This window comes from Oratosquilla oratoria, chromosome 17 (assembly GCF_046742065.1).
Source record: "Oratosquilla oratoria isolate Oo_2021 chromosome 17, ASM4674206v1, whole genome shotgun sequence".
NCBI lineage: Eukaryota > Metazoa > Arthropoda > Malacostraca > Stomatopoda > Squillidae > Oratosquilla > Oratosquilla oratoria.
Window position 1 is genome coordinate 11,916,017 of NC_134793.1, and position 15,294 is coordinate 11,931,310.

Genomic DNA, 15,294 nt, shown 5'->3' on the forward strand with positions numbered 1-15,294 from the left:
AATTTTGTGCCACAATAATTAAAAAGAGCAGATCTGACTTGTTTCTCCCATTCACAACCTAGAGTGCTTTAGATGAGGTTTTGTTGTCGTTGTTGCTGGTTTGCTCAACGCCCCGTGAGAAGAGTCGTAGCCGCTGGCAGTGCACTCTGAAACATGAAGATAATATACATCAATCTTTCCTCTTTGTGTTTAACCTATCTACCCCCTACAAAGCCCTCTATGAGGGGCACCCTCCTAGCCTTCCGATAGGGGGAGTTTGTGACGTTAAACCATAAACCATATCACCCTCCTACAAAGATCAAGTATCCTTCTCCGGATGTACTTGCATATTTTTTTTTAAACTTACTTTTTTCAAGGAGATGTTTAAAAGAAATGGAGAAAAGTGGGAGGTGAGCCAGCTGTTGTTTGTGGACAACACTGCGCTTGTGGCAGGATCAGAGGAGGGATTGAGGAAGTTGGTGACAGAGTTTGGGAGAGTGTGTGAAAGAAGAAAGTTGAAGATAAATGTGGGTAAAAGTAAGGTGATGAGATGTACAAGGGGTGAAAGTGGCAGCAGACTGGAGGTGAGCATTAAGGGAGAGTGACTGGAGGAAGTGGATAGTTTTAGATACTTGGGTGCGAATGTGGCAGGAAAGGGTGGAGTGGAGGTAGAGGTAGAATGTAGATTGAGAGAAGTGAGTAAATGCCTTGGTGGATTGAAAAGTGTAATGAGGAATAGACATATGGGAATGGATGCTAAGAGGAGATTATATGAAAGAGTGATTGTGCCAACAGCACTGTATGGGGCAGAAACATGGAATATAAGAGAGAAGGAGTTTGAATGTGTTTGAGATGAGGTGTCTGAGAAGTATGATAGGGGTTACTAGGCTGGATAGCGTGAGAAATGAGGAGGTGAGGAGGAGAACAGGGGTGGTAAGGGAGCTGGGAGATAGAGTGGATGAAAGAGTATTGGGATGGTTTGGACACATGGAAATAATGAGTGAAGAAAGACTAGTAAAAAAGGTATGAAAGGCAGATGTGGAGGGAGTGAACATGAGGGGGCAACCTAGGATGAGATGGATGGATGGGGTGAAAGGGGCTCTGGGGAAGAGGGGAATGTCTGTTGAGGAAGGATGGGAGAGGACAGAAGACAGGGGTGAATGGAGAATGGTTGTATATGGATGATGTTGTGATGCATGAGGTGGGATGGGTGGGGGGATGGGGGGTGAGGTAGTATGTGTGAGAAAATTTGACGCAGCCCGAAGGGATTTCTCCCCGTCTTCTCCTTTTCTGCATGAGGGGACGGAGAGGGGGGTTGCCAATTTAATGAAATGGCCTTGCTGTGGATGTGCTGAGTCTTGTGACACTACCTCTGACCCAGGGCAGTGGACAAGATGCAGGGATGTCCTATCATCCAGGAGGTGCCAAGATAAGAGGGAGGGTGGAGGGGAGTGGAGTGTATTCGGGATGGAATGGGTGGGAATGGTTATTATGCCTTTTTCTTTTTGGCTACCTCCCTTGTAAGGGGGAAAAGGCATATGGTATATGTATGTATGTACTTTTTTCATCATCATTCCACAAGTACATGTATTGAAGAGGTGTTAAGAAATATGGTACCAGTAGGTGTTATAAGAGACAGAGTGAAAAATGTATAGGTAAAGCAGATTGGAAGTGGAAACAGAGCTGGTAGATACAGTAGATCAAAGAGTAATGTGATGCTTTGGATATATGAAAAGAATGAGTGAGGAAGAACCTGGGAAGAATTTTTTGATTGTTGTCTGTGTTGTACTGGTGTCAGACTATTTTTATGTCACTGGCTGAAAGTAGAAAGGAAGGAACAGTAACCAGTTGTCAGTTCTCCATGACTGAAAAAGTGTAAAATAATAAAGTTGAAATTAATAGATATCCTGGGCCCAGTCTGAAGACTGAGTGCCAGGCACTCCTTTTGATGGAATTGATGAGGTTGATAGATTTTCAAAATGGTTAGTTCCACTGTCCATCTTGCAGGACAACCACAAAGAGGTACATGTCATTGGTTCCTTTTGGTAAGTACAGTGAGACCTCTCATTAACAGATGTTAATTAGCTGTATTTGCGGTATTTTCAGTGTTTTTGGTGCTGTTGTTTAGTGCGTGCAATCACTATGCCACCCAAAAACGGCTCCAAATCAACAGATTATTCACATCAACGGACACCGTTACCACCCTTTTAGTCCGTTAATGAGAGGTAGTACTGTATGTATGATGTACGTACATATGAAAAGAACCCAAAAATTTTGGGTCTCACTTTTGTTACATGACCTTCGGCCCACACATCAAAGATTTGACAGAGGAACTCAACAAGAAAATAAACATACTAAAATCTGTAGCAAGCATAGGTTTTGGACATCAGGAAACATTAATTATTTTATGACCAGTTCTTAAGAACTACAATTGATTATGCTTTCATAGCATGATTCCTGACAATAAGGAAAATAACTATATGTGTCTCATAAGCAATGTAAAATAAAGAATCGGGAATAATAAGAAGAGGCACCAAAGCAACCCCAATAAAATACCTTCACACAGATACCAAAATCCTCCCTATGAAATATCACATAAAAGTTATATACTGTTCCATGCAAGCGTACTCAACCCTACTCACTTATCTCATTACATCACAAAAGCACAACCAGCTGAAAAAACTAGACTAACGGCATATTATTTAAACATGTACAACCTTCCACCAGCACCACACAACACATTCATACAAAAAATACATTCATATTCAGATAAAAAGAACAACCACTCCAAGACTGACCACCAAACACATTTCCCTATCAAACCCCTCCAGATATTCATTCCACAAAAAAATCGCTCCTAAGAAAAGCAAGAACCACATCTGTATTTATTTACCTAGTTGTATTATACAGGAAGGGAGCTATGCTCGTGGTGACCCATCTTTGTATCTTTCAGCATCAAGTTTCTTCTTAACATCTTGAATAGTGTTTGCACACACTGTTTCTTTGTCTAATTTGTTCCAAGTATCTATCACTCTGTGTGGGAAGCTATTTTTTTCAGATCTCTTCTGTAATTATCTTTTTTGAGTTTCTTTTCGTGTCCTCTTGTTTTTCCATTGTCCCATTTCAATAAATCATTCTTATCTAAGATTTCCATTCCTTTCATAATTCTATAGATAGTTAGTAGGTCTCCTCTTTCCCTTCATTGTTCCAGAGTCAGAGTCTGTAATTCTAATTTGGACAGTCTTTGTTCATATGTCATTTTGGAAAGAGTTGGTGCCAGTTTTGTTGTTGCTCTTTGTATTCTTTCTATTTTTTTATATATATTTTTTTTTGGTACTGGGTGTCCATAGTGTTGCTGTGTACTCGAGTTTTGGTCTTATTAGTGTAGTTAAATTTTTCAACTATCATTTCCTCGTCCAAATAGACAAATGCCACTTTTATTGACCTCAATACCAATACTGAACAGGCCTGGCCAAAGAAACAAACTGCCCTAGATGTAACCATTTCACAGAACACTGTGAACACCTCATTGTCAAATACCTCACAACACAATATTTCTTCCTTGAGTGATTTATGGGTCAATTCAGTGGCTGTTGCTAGTTACCTTGGTTTCCTACAAGAGAGACCTGGGGCAATGGATTGGTACAATCCATTGCCCCAGGTCTCTCTTGTAGGAAACCAAGGTAACTAGCAACAGCCACTGAATTGACCCAAAAATCACTCAAGGAAGAAATATTGTATATATATATATATATATATATATATATATATAACAATTAGGTACAGTAAACCCTCAATATAATGGATGATATGGGGACAGGGGTCTGTCATTATATCCAAAGATCTGTTATAACCAAGGATCTGTTATATCCAATGGAAATACTGGACAGATCTGTTATATCCTGAAGTTTGTCCAGTATTCAAAATTAGTAGGATTAGAAATTACAGTAAACCCTCAATGTAACAGACGTTATGGGGACAGGGGCCTGTTGTTATATCCAAAGATCCATTATAACCAAGGATACTTTGCTATGACAGATGAAAATCCGTTATAGCGAGGGTTTGTCAGGTCAGATTTTTTGTCCGTTATGTCTGATATCCGGTATATCAAGTATTATATTGAGGGTTTACTGTATTAGCAAAGTGGAGATTACCTGAGCTTGAGTGCTGGTTCCATGAGCTGTTCACCATCACAGTTCCAAAGAGAGGTGGGACGCTCCTCTGCAGGCATGAAAACCATTTCGCGCACACGTCGCACTTGCAGGTGATTAAGGGACAACTGTAAAGGTAACCAAAGTGTTAAGAAGCTTAAGCAGGCAAAAGGTCAGTCTCATTATAAAACCATACCAAAGGTAGGTCTTACTTCATCCTACTGAAAGGGAAAGGAAAAGAAGGTAGAGATGTAGGAGGAGGAAGAGGAGGAGGAGGAAGAGGAGGAGGAGGTGGAAGTGGAGGAGGAGGAGGACACAGAGGAGGCATAAGATTATAAAGAGAAAGAGGAAAATGAGGAAGAATAGTTAAATGTCTCTGTGTTAAGATAATTAAGGTAGTAATACAAAAGAAAACAGAACGATTGACAAATGTACATTCATGAAGATAAAAGAGCTATGTAGGTGTGAGTATAATGGTTACAATTGAACAATATAAAAGAAGAAGAAAAATAATTTTAACACTGGGTAACTATTTTTCACAAAAGTTTTGTTTCTCTTAATTTTTTGAGTCTTTTTTATTGCAAAATTTTGTGCTGGCTCTAAATATGTACTTTTTTCTACCATTGACCATTTTAATGATATAAAAAATTATACTAATATGAAATGTACAGGGTACTAAAAACACACAATTGTTGCTTACAATTTTCCTTTTTCTCAGGTTCATACTATAAATATTGACATTCTTGACCATGGCTCCAAGAGGATGCAGGAATTTACCAGATTAATTTTGTTATGTGTGTGGTTTCTGTTATAGACTGTACTTTGGAATAAGTACGGGTGACCAAGAAAAACCATGGGGCCCTCATGTGATACATGGAAGTTGTTGATCATATTTAGACATATGGTTGAGAGGTGCAAGAGAAGCAATGCCATTTGCTGTGCCAAGAGTTTGGCTAGCGCCAAAACATCATCATCATGATTGCTACTTTTGCATGTGTGATTCACCACCATGGTCTTGGATCACATGTTGGACTCATGATCAACAGTTATTAACCTCCCAGATGAGACCTCAGAGCTCGTATGACTGATGTATGGGTAATACTGTGACCTTACATGCACACACACCCCCAACTCCCCGCCCACAAGAATTCGATTAACACCTCCCAGCTCAGAGATACTGAAATTATTTCGGCTCTGGGCAAGAGTCGAACCCGAACTGCGTTAGTGGCAGGCAAGAACTCTAACCACAGTGCCACAAGGTGTGTGTGTGAGTGTATTTACCTAGTTGTATCTTACGGGAAGAGGAGCTATGCTCGTGGTGCCCCGTCTTTGTATCTCTCCATATCTAGCTTGCTTTTAAATTATTGTATTGTTTTTGCACACACTGTTGATTCATCTAATATGTTCCATACATCCACCACTTTGTGGGGAAAGCTGTTCTTTTTCAGTCTCTTCTATAACTGCCCTCTTCGAGCTTCCTTCCATGTGCACACCAACAGCACATTTATAAGAGGGATAGACTACAGTGTTTGGGGGACTTTAGTGTTACTTACAGCATTGCCAGTCACACTTGTCCTATAAAGGTAGTGCAGGAATCGTAGCCTACTCCCAGCAGGGATGAGAACGATGTCAGCACAACCGTCTCCAAGGTGAGCTGCAGGCGAGACACCGTGAGGAGTAAGCCGACACGCACATGAACTGACAGCAGCACTGACAGCATGCCAACGTCCCCTTAGCTGTGAAGAAAAACTTTATTTAATCACTGAGAGGAGAAGCGAATTAATTTTGAAATGTTAAATACAAAGGATTCTACTCTTAGGGCTGCACCTCCTGATCATGGTTACTAGCTTCAAAATGAACACCTGGTATACACATACATTACCCTTCCAAAAACTAACTTGATCTCCAATCTTTTATACATTATATCTCTCATTCAAATTTACTTATCTACTAAAGATTCTTCCACAACCTTGCTGTGAATGTGCTGTGTCTTGTGACACTGCTTCTGACCCATAGCAGTGGGTGAGATGCAGGGATGACCCATCACCCAGGAGGAGCCAAGATAAGAAGGAGGGAGAGGGGTGGATGGGAGTGAAGTATATAGGGGATGGAATGGGTGGGAGTGGTTTTTATGCCTTTGTTTTTTTTTGGCTACCTCCCTTGTAAGGGGGAAAAAAGCCTTTGGTATATGTATATGTATGTAGTAAACATTCTTCAATATACTGTTTCCAGTAAGCTACCTATCTACATACCAAGGGCCTCTTTCCTCTCATCAAGGAGATTAGCCAGCTAAAGCATGTAACATGCGGGTGTATGTTACGGGGCCATGGTGATATAGGGAGAGTGATGCACAGTTTGGCTTGTGTAGTTTATTCTGGTAGATACATGTGCATCAGACTAAGGACAGTTGTGGTGTGGTCCCCAAGTGGGGGACCGACTGCAAAGGCCTAGCGACGCGCTACAGTACAGAGGTCAGACTGACTGACTGAATTATCTGAATCTGAATGGCCTGCCCGCTTGGGGCAGGCGGTATATATACAAGAGACTGACCTCATGCTCGACCAGACGCAACCTAATTGGGGTGACCCATCCTAGCCTCCGAGTGTTGAGTCAGGTCAAGTATCACAGAACTCTATCATGCATCATCTTGCACCTACAAGCATGCTTGTGGGGTACATGTACACCACAAGCATACACCCACTCCCATCCATTCTTGTTCATAAGGAATGATGCCTTTGTACATTATTGTAATTTTTTTCAAATCAACATATGTCAACATATAACCTACCTCCTGATAGGTGGTGTCCTCTGATGATGTTCGGCTGGACGCAGAGAGAGCTGTGGGTGAGGTTGTGTCTTCCAAGCGCGCCTTGTCACACACGCGACACTGGTCAGAACACACATCAGTATCTGTTGGTGTGCTCAGCAGGAATGGTGGCGGCTTAACAAACACTGAACCTTCATAGCTGCGGTTGAGGAAGAACTGCTTCACTCCTGACAAGAGGTAGCGGGGTGGACCAAGATGCCGCCACCTCTCCGAAGTCCGAAGGAGGTCACCAAAGTAGCCATAAGAGATGAGGGAGGTGGCCACACGAGCAAGGCGGCCTTGACAGTGGACAGTGGCCACATCCACAAAACGCTCATCCCCTGCCATACAAGAAGGTATAAGTAAATGTAAAGTTAAAAGGAGGGACATTCAGTTTCATTCTATATCTGCCATTTGCCACTCAAGCAGGTGTCACCTATGTGGCTTCCAAACCCCACATCACTTCTTCCACAAACAGACAAGACCTCTTGCATCATGAAAAGAACCACCATTTCTTCCCACAGTCAATGCTACAATTGTCAACCCATAGGTCCATAGTCCAATACACTATCTACCACTACACCAAAGTTGTCTAGAATAGACTGACTGTGCCTAAAGGAACTAGTAACAGAAAAAGTTGTTTGGCATTTTCCATACAATCATTCTAGTGCATTATAGCACCATAGGAAATACTGTGTCCACATATACATAAATGTGTATTCTATACAACTGTATTTAACTAATTGCAATATACTGGAAAAGAAATATACTTGTTTGGTCCTGTCTTTCTCCATCTATCAAACCAAGCTTTAAGTCATTTGTAGTTTTAGTTTCAGATTGGTCTATGATTTCTTTTAGGCTGTTCTAGGAATGGATGCATCTGCTCTGAGCTCATATGATTTAACCTTAAACACACACACACCACCAACTCCTTGCCCAACAAAGTTGGAGTGCCAACTCACATTGCATTGATGCTGAAATTTTCAGCCTTGAGTGAGGCTCAAACTCTGATCATCGAATTAGCTGCCGAGTGCAGTGTGTGTGATTTACCATAGTTCACCATGGTCTTGGATCACGTGTTGGACACATGATTGACAGTTATTTCCCTCCTGGAAAAGAGCTCAGAGCTCATATATGACCAATCTATGGGTAATGCTGTGACTTTACATGTATGCCCCCCCCCAACTCCCCACCCACAAGAACTGGAGTAATGACTCACAGCGCAGCAATACTGAAATTTCAGCCCTGGGTGGGATTTGAAACCGGACCACTATACTGGTGGCTGGGAACTGTACTACTGTGCCATCAAGTGTGCGTGTGTATGTGATTCACCCTGCTCTTGGATCACATGTTGGATTCATGATTGACAGTTATCACCCTCCTGGAAGAGAGACCAGAGCTCATATATGACTAATGTATGGGTAATGCTGTGACCTTACATGCACACACATCCCCAATTCTCCGGCCATGAGAGTTGGAGTAACAACTCGCAGTGCAGTGATAATGAAATTATTTCAGCTCTGGGTGGGATTCGAACCCAGACCACCGTAGTGGCAGCTGTGAACACTACCACTGCGCTGTCGAGTCGTGTGTGTGTGTGCATTTTTTTTAACTATATTTACCTAATTATAGTATACAGGAAAGGACCAGTGCTCACATGTTGTCTCTTTTTATCTTTTTATTATATCTAGCTTTCAGTTCTTTTATGGTTTAGACCTGGGCTACACCATCTATGCCAGCGTTTCTCAACCTGGGGTACTGAAATCAATCATAGGGTTGGTGCTGGGAAGTGATGCACACAAAAATCACATTGATATATGTATCACTGATTACCTAGTTGTGCATATTTGACTTTTTCCATGCTGTTTTATTTTTCTAAGATGTTTTTATTTCTTCTACAAACAAAATTTTCAATTTGTTTCAGTTCTAAGGAATCAAGAAAATAAATCATCAAGCAGTACACTTCACTTTCTTTTATCCTTCTAATAACAAGATAGGGGTGCTGGACTGCTTAGACATGACAACAGGGGCTGCTATGGTCGGAAAAGGTTGGGAAACACTGATCTATACTATTCCAGTAGTTAACGTATCTGTACAGAAAACCATTTCATGACATCTTTTCGACTTTCAATTTGTGCTTTCAATTTGTTACCATAATCTTACGGCAACCTTCCATCCCAAACCAATCAATCTTTTCTGACATTTCAGTGTGTGTCACCATCCATTTTGAAAAGGTATACCTGTACTAACACCTAATGCATATCAATGGTCTGTACAAATTTTATTCTGGTTAACTCCTAATAACTTCTTTCAACTGAAGGGAATGAAAGACACATCAATCCATGTACTGAAGGGTTTACAATGATCTTGATTAATACCAGACACTTTTATTCCGTTGAAGAGGTAATTGTTACACCTGAAAGCTCACTGACTTACCCATAATAATGTGAAGGGCAGCTGTGACCACATCTGAGGTTCCATGGGAGGCATGGCAGGTAGCATCTGTGCTACCCCCTGCAGAAAAAAAGTGAGAATCAATTCATATGCAGCCAATGAATCCTTTTCTAAGGATCCAGTAACACCTAGAAAGTCAGTAATAGCTATTTGCTGGACCCCAGCAGATCTCTTATTTTTTCTTTTTTTTTTATGCTTCATGTGCTGTCTTTTACATTGAAATATACTGTCTCATACAGTGAAATATATGGTATATTTCATTCAAATCTAGTGTGCCCTCATCAGTGGTGTAGCAACTGTTTTTGCCGCCCAGGGTGGATGTAAGGTTGGGGAGGGGGATGTAAAATTATTCTTTGATATAAAGCAGGAATACTTAACTTAAAATATTTATCTTCATTGGATATAAAACTGGGGCGTGTCTAAAGTTCCTAGCCTAGGATTTTTTCCTAACCTAGGAATTTTGTTTAAAACCTAGGAATATAAGATTCGCCTAACCATCTATCCTACAGCATGGCTGCCGCCATAAATCAACACAAATATTAATTTGCTAGATATTTTTTAGTTAATTTTGTGCCATTCTATAATAAATAAAATAAAGTTATATCTTACTGGTTTCGGGTTTTACCAGCACTCGTATTTACGTAAATTTAAATCATCCTTGTGTCATACTTTAATTTATTTTAAAATAGTTGACAAATCAGTGAAAGCTAGAATAGCGTCTCAAGCGAATGTAGGTTAGGAAAACATTCATAGGCTAAGAAAATTTGCTTTAGACATGGTCCTGATGCTAGTTGAAAAATTTGTTAAAAACAGTACCATATTACAACCTTAAAAACTAATTTTGGTATAAAATTTAAGATTTTTGTTAGACTTTTATAATTATTATTATTATTATCATTATTATTATTATTATTTTTTTTTTTTTTTTTTTTTTTTTTTAGCCCATCAACATTCCCTGGCACGTGCCGCCCGGGGCGAACCACCCCTCCCGCCCCCCTTTGCTACGCCACTGGCCCTCATGTTTGTTACAGTTAAGCTATTGATGCAACATCAATGGTTTCCTGTAGTGCTTCATCATTTACTTCTTGTTGGAGTAAGTGGTATGTATAGTCTTTCTTTTTCTTAACTTTTACTTAGTCTTTGTAAGAAAAAGTAATAGAAAATCTTTGCACAGACTGAAAAAAATGCTGCTGTATAGATAACAAATCCTGAGCAGAAGATAAAACTTTTTTTGAAAGAAAAATATCTGGATAAATGAATAAACAAAATAGAAAAAAAAAAATTACCTGGAATGATTCCTATTCGGAGAGGAGTGACAGGCAGTGGCGTCTCCGTATCATTGACATCAAGCCCCTGCACCCGTGCCTCCTTCAGGAGAAGACCTGTGACAGCCTCATTGACGAGACCATCTCCGCCCACTACCACGACACCATCTACTCTTTCCAGTGACGTCCTCAAGAGAATGTCAGTGCCGTGACCCTGGTACTCCGTCTGCAGGAAGACCAAAAGGCTTCAAGAACAGAACTCTATGAGCTCTTGACCCTTTCAGTAATACCCGTACATACTAATCACCGACTTGAATTGCACAGCACTGGACTGAACAGAATAAATACACAAGGGGTGCCCAGGAGCCAAATGAGTTATCTGAGATAATCATAACCATTTGCTACAGTAATGGGGACCAGTGCTGGATACCTACATAAGGTAGTTCTGTGAGGAGGAGGAACCAAGGGTGAAGAAGGGAGGAGGAGGAGGAAGAGAAGCAGGAAGAACCAGGAGAGGAGGAGAGAAGGAGGAGGAGCAGGAGGAGGAGAAGCAAGAGGAACCAGGGGAGAAGGAGGGGGAGGAGGAGGAGAAGCAGGAGGAACAAGGAGAGAAGGAGAAGGAGGAGGAGGAAGAGGAGGAGCATGAGGAGGAGGGGAGGAAAAGGACGAGGGCCAATGAGGGGTACCTGCAAGTGGTGGTCCAGTGAACAGGAGAGAGGAGGAAGAGGAGGAAAAGGTGAGAAGGCAAAAGAGGAGGGGAAGAATGAGGAGGAAGAGAAGCAGGAGGAACCAGGGGAGAAGGAGGAGAAGGTGAAGGAGGAGGAGGAGGAGGAGAAGCAGAAGGAACCATGGGAGAAGGAGGGGGAGAGGAGGAGGAGGAGAAGAAGAAGGAGGAGGAGAAGGAGGAGAGGAAGAGGAGGAGGAAGAGGAGGAGAGAATGGAGGATAAGAATGAGGACCAACCAATAATGGGTACCAGCTAGTGGTAGTCCTGTGAGAAAAAGTGGATGAGGAAAAAGGAAAAGGAGCAGAGGGAAGAGAAGGAGAAGGAGGAGGATGACGATGAAGAGAGGTGTAATTATGCCTTAAGTGGGCCCTACGTGATCAATATCATTGCACAATATTATTCATCAACTGAAGAGGTACACATATTTAACCTGTACATTTGATGTCTTCAATATATTATGTCATCCTTCACTACCATCCCTACACCGTCAATAATACTGTACAATACGGAATATTGCACAATATTATTGATGTCTAGACTTTCTTGATTATGGATCTCTTCATTCTGAATATTGGAAATTTCGAGTTCTAGAAATTTCTGATAGGGAAAAATATCTACAACAAAGGGTACAACTAGAAATATAAATATAAATAGGGCTGCGGTTTGGGGTACAATGACTCCTGTGCATATATTAGAATTTCAGTTTCCAACCTAAAACAAGTCTTTAAAACATATGTGTGTAATGGGAGATTTTCTACAAAAATAAAATAAAATAAAATACAATAAAAAAAAAAATAAATAAAAAAAAAATCAGTTCTCCAGACAAGTCTTCGATATACACGACTACCAATTTAAATCTCGAACTAAAAAAGAAATAAACAAGTAAATAGAATAATATATATATATATATTTCTCTATATATATATGTTCCCAATATATATATATATATATATATATATATATATATATATATATATATATATATATATAATAAAATAAATAAATAGAAAATTCAAAATACAATAAAATGTATAATGAAATAAAAAATCGGAGTGCCATCCACTGAGGTTGACTGACCTGGGCGACAGAAGTGGCAATGGCGGCCCTCCTGAAGAGGGGCGCTACTTTCTTCCTGTAGATGCTGCGCGCTTTCCGCCTCCCACCGACGGGGTTGATCAGGACCAGGACGCGAGTCGGACGGTGCTTCAGGCCTGCAACGAGAAAGTCCTATCAACAATCTTAAACGAGAGGTGGTCGAATAAAAAAAAAATTAAATGAAAAATAAAAAATAAAAAATAAAAAATAAATAAAATTACAAATAAAAAAATACCAATAAATAATTAAATTAAAATAAATCAATAATAATAAAATAAATAAAAATAAAATAATAATAATAAAATAAATAAATAATAATAATAATATTGAGATATTCTGACAGGTCGTAAGTAGGAGTAGGAAACGCAGGAGTCTTAGTCTGAGTTTATTACTTACTAGTTTTGCAGATACGTTTTTCTCAAAAGGGTGAAAAAACACATCTATGTTTCCTACTCCCACTTATGTCATTAATAATAATAACAATAATAATAATAATAATAATAATAATAATAATAACAGTAATAATAATGGACATTAGAATAAAGAAGCAAAAAATTAATTACACACAGCCTTCCAATCTGAGCACCTGGGAGAGGAAGAGTCACCCTGTCAGCCACCACACCTCTTGTAAAACAATGCAGCGAGGCACAGCTCCTCAACAGCAGGGCCTGATGGGTAAACCTGGTTTACCACCACCCTTCACTCGATGGACCAGATGCGGAGAACATTCCTTTGGGCCACGCCATACCATTTCTTTTTTAATTTACCGACAAAAATGCCAGGAGGAATTCATTTGTATAAGGGTACTCATACATAAAAGTATGGGGAGACACGAGTATTTTCATATTCGTACATAAACGCACAGAGACGGAGACAGACAGAGAGAGAAGGAGAGGGAGGAGAGAGAGAGAGAGAGAGAGAGAGAGAGAGAGAGAGAGAGAGAGAGAGAGAGAGAGAGAGCGAAAGAGAGAGAGGGGGGAGGGAGGGAGATAGGTAGAGGGAGAGGGAGAGAGCCTGAGAGATAGAGGCAGAGACATTTTACGATGAATGTCAGGCCACGGGGACCTCCTCTGACTTTGTTTGAGTTGGCCCGTTATCATCATCACTCTGGTGCGCGCACGCACGCACGCACGCACATATACACACACACACACCCTCGTCTTTATTCTGGCTGCTTCCAGGGATCGGCCAAGGTAGACGTCGAAAGGATAATCCTAATTCCTAGTGCTTTATTCTAGGATCTATTAATATCATTATTACTGTTATCATTATTATTATTATTATTATTATTATTATTATTATTATTATTACTATTATTATTATCATTATTATTGTTATTAATATTAATATAACATCATTATTATTATCATTATTACTATTATCATTACTATTATCATCATAATCATCATTTTTATTATTTTTATTTTTATTATTATTATTATTCAAACCCTTCCCGTGCCCGGTGGCCTTCCCCCCCCTCACTCTGTGTGACGTCAGGCGATTCTATTCGCCTATGTGGCATCGCCTCGGTCTTGGAATGTCACGTGCTGGTGCAGTGACGTTTCATAAATGTCAGTGACAACCTGTCATGTTTTCCTTCACAACATATGCACACACACAAACACACACACACACACACACGCGCACACACTCACACACACATAGCTGTGTGCATGTGTGAGTGTGTGTGTTTGTGTGTGTGATTCACCATGGTTTTTGACCACGTGTTGGACTCGTGATCAACAGCTACTACCCTCTCAGAGTTCATATATGACCGATCTATTGATAATGCTGTGACCTTACACGTATACACATACCCAACTCACCGCCCACGAGAGCTAGAGTAACGACTCGCAGCGCAGTGATACTGAAATTATTTCAGCCCTGTGCGGGATTCGAACTCGGACCACCGTAGCGGTGGCCGGGAATTCTACCAACTGAGCCATCGGGTCGTGTGTGTGTGTGGGTGTGTGTGGGTGTGTGTGTATGTGTGTGTGTGTGTGTGTGTGTGTGTGTGTGTGTGTGTGTGTGTATGTGTTTGTGTGTGTAAAGTTATCAGGTCCTAAACCCCATTAATACCCATATGGATCAGAACTACACAGAATTCTTCTGTGAAAAAAGACTGTCCACTCATAGAATACTGATAATAATTCCCTTTCTACTCTCCCTCTACTCTCGTTATTTCTCTCTTTAACCGCCTCTTTTAACTCTCTTCGGCAGTGGCGTGTATAGGGGAAGGGGGGCCGAAGGGGCGCTGGCCCTTGGCATACAATCAGATCATTTGAGGAAAAAAAAATTATACATTTGGTTGATTCCCATCTAAATCGAGTGAAGTATTTTAAGTTTCATCCGTGTTTACATAAAAAAAAATCCTCTCATAATATTTCTGAGTACTATGAGACTTTATATATATTTGAATCTTTTTGGGGCATAGAATCTAGGAGTTAGACCCGCCACTAGGCACAAACGAAGGCCACAAAACAGGTTTTACAATACTTTTACAACATTTTTACAACCTGAACAACGTTCGCTGTGAAGCGTTGGCAACCTTACCTTCTTTATTTTAATTTGTTGATTTATTTATCAATCTGTTTACTGATTTTATTCTGTTTATTTATCTATTCATTTATTTACTATTTTCATTATTTTTTTTCAAATTAATGTAGGCTATCCATCACACTGCCAAAAATAATTAGTTTCATTGAAGACAACTTGCATAGAAAATATTGCTGCGAGAAGCACATACATACATATACACATATATACATACATACATACATGTACACATACATACATACATATATACATACATACATGT

At 40.1% G+C, this 15,294-nt stretch overlaps 1 protein-coding gene across 1 annotated transcript in view; it reads right to left on the bottom strand.

Moving 5' to 3' along the window:
- The window catches only part of Cerk (Ceramide kinase), a 28,262-nt gene continuing 12,968 nt past the window's right edge, over positions 1 to 15,294 (bottom strand). The window contains exons 3-9 of the mRNA XM_076200169.1: positions 12,459 to 12,592; positions 10,677 to 10,881; positions 9,373 to 9,450; positions 6,919 to 7,277; positions 5,684 to 5,866; positions 4,134 to 4,258; positions 1 to 146 (exon numbers count right to left, since the gene is read on the bottom strand). Coding sequence (XP_076056284.1) covers positions 59 to 146; positions 4,134 to 4,258; positions 5,684 to 5,866; positions 6,919 to 7,277; positions 9,373 to 9,450; positions 10,677 to 10,881; positions 12,459 to 12,592 — 1,172 coding nt within the window. The 3' untranslated portion in view covers positions 1 to 58. The remainder of the gene's footprint in view (positions 147 to 4,133; positions 4,259 to 5,683; positions 5,867 to 6,918; positions 7,278 to 9,372; positions 9,451 to 10,676; positions 10,882 to 12,458; positions 12,593 to 15,294) is intronic.